This window comes from Rhamphochromis sp. 'chilingali', assembly GCF_963969265.1.
Source record: "Rhamphochromis sp. 'chilingali' genome assembly, contig: SCAFFOLD_146, whole genome shotgun sequence".
Classification (NCBI taxonomy): Eukaryota; Metazoa; Chordata; class Actinopteri; order Cichliformes; family Cichlidae; genus Rhamphochromis; species Rhamphochromis sp. 'chilingali'.
This window is the reverse complement of record NW_027667110.1, coordinates 11,532-18,278: the sequence shown is the minus strand read 5'-3', so window position 1 is coordinate 18,278 and position 6,747 is coordinate 11,532. Positions and strand designations below refer to the sequence as shown.

The 6,747-nt window shown below is 41.9% G+C and overlaps 1 protein-coding gene across 1 annotated transcript; it reads right to left on the bottom strand.

Annotated features, from left to right (window-relative positions):
- Positions 1-464: 464 nt before the first annotated feature.
- LOC308391434 (histone H1-like) lies at positions 465-6,457 on the bottom strand. Its single transcript, XM_080907997.1, has one exon. It carries the CDS (start codon positions 5,814-5,816, stop codon positions 5,349-5,351), a length of 468 nt encoding a protein of 155 aa, XP_080764123.1. The 5' UTR covers positions 5,817-6,457; the 3' UTR covers positions 465-5,348.
- Between the last annotated feature and the right edge of the window lie 290 nt (positions 6,458-6,747).

Below are 6,747 nucleotides of genomic sequence, written 5' to 3'. Positions count from 1 at the left end.
AGTATTGCACAAAAGGTATTGCACAGTGAAGTATGATAAGTTTGTAGCATAAACCTATTCGCTGGAATGTTCAAGACAATTTACTACACAGCAAAAGCAAGACACAAGTAGGCAAAGTTCTTTGTGTTACTCGTGCATGAGGGAGACCTGCCTGGAGCCAAGTGTCATTCCACCCACTTGACCTCCGTCAGACTCTCAGCCAGGTTCCCTGTAGCACTCCTTTTATTGCGGTCACATGAATATGCATAGGTTCATTAACATATGACGTTTCATATAGGTATACATGTGGACAAAGAATACCTTGTCTGTGTGTGTCGTGTAAGTGTGTGTGTGTGGGGTCAAGATGTGACCCCGTGAAGACTCCCCAAAGCTGGTGCCAGGTGTTAGGTTTGTAGCATAAACCTATTCGCTGGAACGTTAAGACAATATAATTACACTGCTAAGCAAGACACAAATAGGCAAAGTTCTTCATGTTACTCGTGCACGGGAGAGAACCGGACAACCGCTTGACTCCAGTTGGTCTCGTCCGTTCTCCCATACACTGTCCTTTTATTGAGGTTACATGAATATGCATAAGTTCATTAACATATGACGTCTACATACAAACAAAGAGTACCTTGCCTGTGTGTGTGTGTGTGTGTGTGTGTGTGTGTGTGTGTGTGTGTGTGTGTGTGTGTGGACTGCTGATCAAAGGGTCAAACATCCTTGGTCAGGAAGAGGGTAGCCTCCCCCTCACCCTAGATGGTTCATCCTAGATAACACGGTGAGGAAGTCCTGCAGTTCATCTAAACAAAGAGCACTTAGACTAGAACAGACGCAACTACGTTAATCCTACCATAAAATAATAAGACACGGTATGACCTCTCATGCTCCCAAAGTGCTGTCTAATACACACAAAGTTTGCAGACTATCAAGGATCAAAACCTCTACCAATCTACAACTAATTACAAAACTCTAAGCATACATAAGTAAATATTTCTAAGCATAAATGACAATCAACAATACAAATCTAACATTTCCCCCCTTTTTGACCTTTATGCCTGAAAAGTTCCCAGGTATGAATACCTCATGTCTGACAGTTTCAATGCAAACATTTTTATACTCAACATATGTCAATTCACCCTAAATTACTGAAAAGGTACACAGTTCAACAAATGTATTAGCAGTTATCCCATTCATTGAGCTCATCTCATGGCAAACTGCATCTTACGAGCAAACAAAGAAATTGTTAATTTAATAGTGAAAATAAAAAAGTAACATTTTCAAAAACATCTCAGCTTGGTAATGCTTCCTCCAGGTGTGCACATCACATGTCTCTCTGCAGAGTGGTTTGAGTTCTGCAGGGCGTCATGAATGTCTCTTCCAGTTGTTTCCATCGTTGTCCATAGGACCAGAGTCCAAATGTATGTAGAATAAACATTCAAACATACCAGTTAGTTTTGTTGTTTGTCAACATGGTTCTCAGCTATTTCCAGAGCTGCAGACCTCTCAGCACTCTAGTTTTATGGCCTCCCATTACCTCACTTCAGGCCTTCATCCTGCGAGGGGGATATTTATGACTCCTTCATTGTCCACGCTCTGCAGAGAAACACCTCTGTGGAAAGGGTGCAGGGTTCTCTTGTCTTACTGCTGTTATGATCCCAGCAGCCTTCAGAGTGTCATCGTATGCACAGTATAGTGGCACAGCATTAGGTGATGTTCATAGGAAACTGCTGTCATCACCACCATAGCTTCTGGTTCCTGTGCTTTCACAGAATCATGATGTCATCCTCGAACTCCTTCTGCGCTGTCGATGGAGCTTGGCACGCTCCCCTCATCCCACGAGTTTTCATGTTCCAACGCTGCTGAAGGTTTAAGGCAGAGCACGTCGTACACCTTAGTAGTCTTCCTCAGCGTCAATATTGAATCTTTCATTTTATTTAAAATCTTGCTGTGGGAAGTCTCCTCTTGATTTCCTGGAAGCTTAGTAGCACAGCTCTCTGTGTGATGTCTGCTGTGCTGAAGATGATCTCTGATCCTCCTGAAGCCTCTCTCCCATCTTGTGGACGATCCTCTCCTCTATTTTGCAGGCAGTTTCATGGTCCTTGCTGTGGCTCCAAGGTCTGATTTCATGATGGGCCCCAACCAGCTTGATCTTTGACCTCAACCACTGCCTGGTCCTGTCAGCTATGCGCTTCTCACTGGGCCTCTGAAGATTTCTCAGGAGATTACTGCTGCACCTGTATTTCCTTGCTAGGAAGACAAACTATTTGGAGAGTATGTCAACAATCATCAAACCACATTCTTTAGTTCAGTGAACTTCACTTATAGGCCATCAAAGCCTCATCTGAACATGGGTGCACCACTTGCATAGGTTTAATATTTGTAAATAAAACGGCTAATCACACAAATCACTGCAACAATAATAAAAAACATTGTTTAATGTTAATCCTTGGACCCCTCCTCTTGACGCATGGACACACCCATGAGTCAACTCATCAAACCTGGATTCCAGTCTTAAAGAAAAAGATTAGCTAGATCATATCCCAGGCAACATCAGGGCATCTCCTCCCCTGGAGCAGCACCACCCTGGACCTATAATCCTGCAATGAAAATGTTAGTGTGCTTTGCATATTAAGTTTGCTTAACACCTGGCTCTCCCAGGAGCCTGCATACACACCATCATGGCCTGGAAAACAAAATCTGGAAGTAAAATCAAACTCCATACCTGTAAACAATTGTATCATAAGGACAAGAAGCATTCAACATCAGCAAGACAAGTGTCATGTGCAGGTTTTCTCAAATCAGCAAACTACAATTATTTTCATAAGTCACCTCAGACATGGATCATCCCATGTACTCAGGCAACATTAATGTAATCGGTGACTGCTCTTAAGCAAAGTCACTCCACTTATATATTACTATGGGCTCAAAAGTGGCCAGCTAATGAGCCCATATCAAACTATCCCAGAAACACTGTATCTCTTATTTGTTTTACTCATGTCACTTGTCCGTTTCAGCTGAATCTTCCACAGCATTCTCAAAGAAACTAACATTAGCAATACACATTGACTGTAGTCAGACAGAGGTCAGACACAGGTCAACAGGTTCCAGAGGTGCCATAAAAACACCATAAAGTCAACCCTAGCTGTGGAAAGAAGTAACACCAGTTCTCAACACAGGAAATTTCACACATGTTATTCACATTTTCCCATCAACACAATGCAACAGCATCACCACTCATAACCTGTAAACACAGTTTTCCTCACACATAAACCCAGAAATCCTGTAGTAGGAAAAAACATCAACCAGTTGTCCTGGTATAAATCGCATCATCAATTCACATGAAGAACTGGCATGCTGTAAGAAAAGAAAATGCAAATATTAACGCTTGCGCAGGCGTATGCATACTTTGTCACAGATATCTCTGTGAGCAACTCAAGCCTATGAATAACACACCTGATAAATGCACAGACACAGAAAATGGCATTTAAAAGGTTAAATCATCATGCAACCTCGAGTGTTGCTGTCATCTTTCTGCTCCTGTAAAGGGAAGCACACACAGACTCATCTGCACCCCTGCCAGGCGGGGGTCAACTTCACACAGTCGTGTTACATCAGTAAAGTCTTGTCAGCTTTTACCAGTCAGTCAGTTTGTTTTCCTTTCACTCACTCATTCATGCATTCATTCTTTCTTTCTTTGCTGATAGTGGAACCTATCGTCGCATTTAGTTTCCACTCTCAGCAAAATGACGTCATTTCAAAAAGAAAAAGAAGAACTTTAGTTTGGATTACATCGCTGAATCCTTTTGGACTGGGACTGTCATTTAATAATTGTCCCAATAAGTGGCTTTCTCCAGAGTCCATTTAAATGTGGAGAACTCACTTGGCACAATTTTCTCGACGACGTGTAGCATTTTTAATTCCCGACGTTCAGATCTGCTTAAAGAAAAGAAAATAGACAAACAAAATCAGTGCCTGTTCAAAAGATAAAAATGAAAAACAGAGATTATCAAACAAAACTTTCAGTGCACTGTGAAAGTATCAAAATAAAAAGGCCTTGTTAAGTCATGACACAAACTCCTCATCTCAGGTAAATCATACCATTAGCATGGTTCATCATACCATCATACTAATCGGCAGGCTCAACTTCACAACAAAAGAAAAATCATCAGCTAGATTCACTCCAAATCAACCATCAGCTGCACAACACACAACATAATCCTAATGTCTTATTAGCTATGAGTTTAATTACCAGGTCTGTGCTCTTCACTCATTTAGGCCACAGATCTATTCTATTCAATTTTCCTTTTCCCTTCATCATAAAACATGTGACATGCTGTCATGCACTTCACAAAACAGTCTGTTCTGACGTATTCAGAGTTGTGTATCTAAATACAGGATTCACTCGCACATCAAAGCAGGAAACTCAGTGTTTTAGAGTCTCCACTCAACACACAACAACTCCAACACATCTCATTCACTCGTGCTAGAATTCAGTCACCTTTCATTAATCTAAAACCGATCACTAATTTGCATATCAACTATTAACCCACTAAGTTGACAGGACGACAGAAAAGCATGTTCAAAATAGTATCACAAAAGACAATTTCCCTCATACAGTAAATTACATGTGCTGCCTCAATCAAGCAGGAAGCTTCTCCCAATTTACCATTTTAACAACTAAATTTATTGTCTGATCACTGGTTGGTCAAACCAGGATCTTTTTTCCCACAAAAGTTAAACTGTTGTCCTGCAACCTGGAGAGTCAATTTTTTGCATTAGATAAATTCAGTATTTAATAACAAGTGTCTGCTAAATTGACACTATTTTAACACTGATGAAAGATAACAAGCTAATTTTCATTGCATGGGTTTGTGTTATTAGGCAGGTCTAATGCATGTCTGTGGAGCTGCATCTCCAGCAGAGCATGTTCTTAAAGCTGCCTTTCCTACACACTTCTCTGCTATTATTTAATCATTTCTTAACTAATGTGCTATGAGTCTTCATGAGTCATTTTGTGTTTGGAATTGTTAGTAGGGTTAATGCATGTTCTGCTTGTGTGTGTGTGATTTTGTATATGTTTCTATTTTCGCAATGTTTCAGACTCCGTCTCAATTTTCCAACTTAAGCAGTCAGTTTTGTTTTTCCCCAGGTTTGCTAACCCAAATTTTGATTTCCCACATTAAATAATTCCTATGTGTTCTCACCTAGTCTTCTCACTCTGTTGTCCTCTCCCACTTCAACAGTCCAACAGCCGGCAGTTCTCCTTCAGCTTTGTCCTGTGTCCCACTGTCTCTTCTTGCCATTTTACTCCACAGGTGGCAAATGTCAAACTCCAACTGTTCAGTTCTCCTCAAACGTTTTCTTCACATGCACAGTGAAGTCACAGCCACTCTCACTATTGTCCTCTGATGCGGTTGACTTCGTGCTAGTGGCTGAAGTGCTGCTGCTGCTGCCTTCCTGGGCGACTTCTTAGCAGCTGCTGCCGGTTTCTTGGCTTTGGCCGCGGCGGGCGTCTTAGCTTTGGTCTCAGTAACCCTGTTCATCTTGAAGGATCCGGAGGCCCCGGTGCCCTTGGTCTGCACCAGAGTGCCCTTCGCCACCAGACTCTTGATGGCGGTCTTGACACGGGCCTTGTTCTTGTCCACATCGTAGCCTCCGGCAGCCAGAGCCTTCTTGAGAGCGGCCACGGCTTTCACAATCAGCTCGCCCACGCTGAGGCCGACCTTCTTGGGCTTGGAAGTCATCGTCTTCTTCTTCTTGGCCTGAACCTCGGCGCAGGGCGTGTTTATGATGGAGCCTTTCCCACCACAGCGCTGGCACGTTGAACGCATCACGAAGGGTCCATTTCTTTCATGTCGCTAGCCAGCATGCTAGCTGCATGTGGCTTGCCCGAGTCACTCAGTCCTTTTTGAGCATTTCAACATGCTGCCACCGCCATCTTGCTCGCCCCTCCGTGGAATTCATCCAATCAGACAGGAAGATGGGTTTGCTTTCTTCTGCTGCTGTTTATCCACATTGCTGCTGCTTTGCTGGGACTTTTTGTGCTCAGGACTTGCTGCTGTCTCTTTATCATGGAGCTGCATTCCTTATCTTCAGGGAGGAGTGAGCTCGCTTGTGAGGTTGAGAAACACATGGCACTGTAAATAAGTCAGCCAGAAACTTGGCCTGCATGTTTCCAATGATGTTAAACTATAACTTTCTTCCGACCGCTGCATGTGGAAAATTGATTCAGGTCTGCTTTTCACCTGAAAGTGACAAACTAAGACATTTCATTATTATCATCACTGCTTAATCAACACATATCTCTCTCTCTCTCTCGCTCTGTGTTTTTGTGAACAGTCCTTTCTTAAAAGCAGAAAATGAAATTATAGTTGTTTTTTTTGGTTGATCAACACAAAACCTTTTTCCTATGATTATTTTTTCCTACAATATAAATTCTCCCTCTTATTCACTTTTTTTTTTTTTTTTTTTTTTTTTTTTTTTTACAATAGCTGGTGACCTGCAAAATCACCGCTGTCACTCACAATCAAAGGCAATTACTCTTGCACAGTGCACAAAAACACTGTGATGTCAGACACATTCACACTCACTTTGTCATCTGCAAAAATAAATCACATGGCTGATGATATGTGCCATGGTGATCCGTAAATATGATCACCAGTTTATTTAACTATTTTTCAACCCAACAAACAAATAATCAAAAACATGATGCTGATGTTATGAACACTCTACACACAAGTCAAGATGCAGGAAAACTGCTCA

Excerpts from the sequence above, each read along its gene's own strand:
- LOC308391434 (XM_080907997.1), bottom strand. The coding sequence starts at position 5,816 with ATGCGTTCAACGTGCCAGCGCTGTGGTGGGAAAGGCTCCATCATAAAC.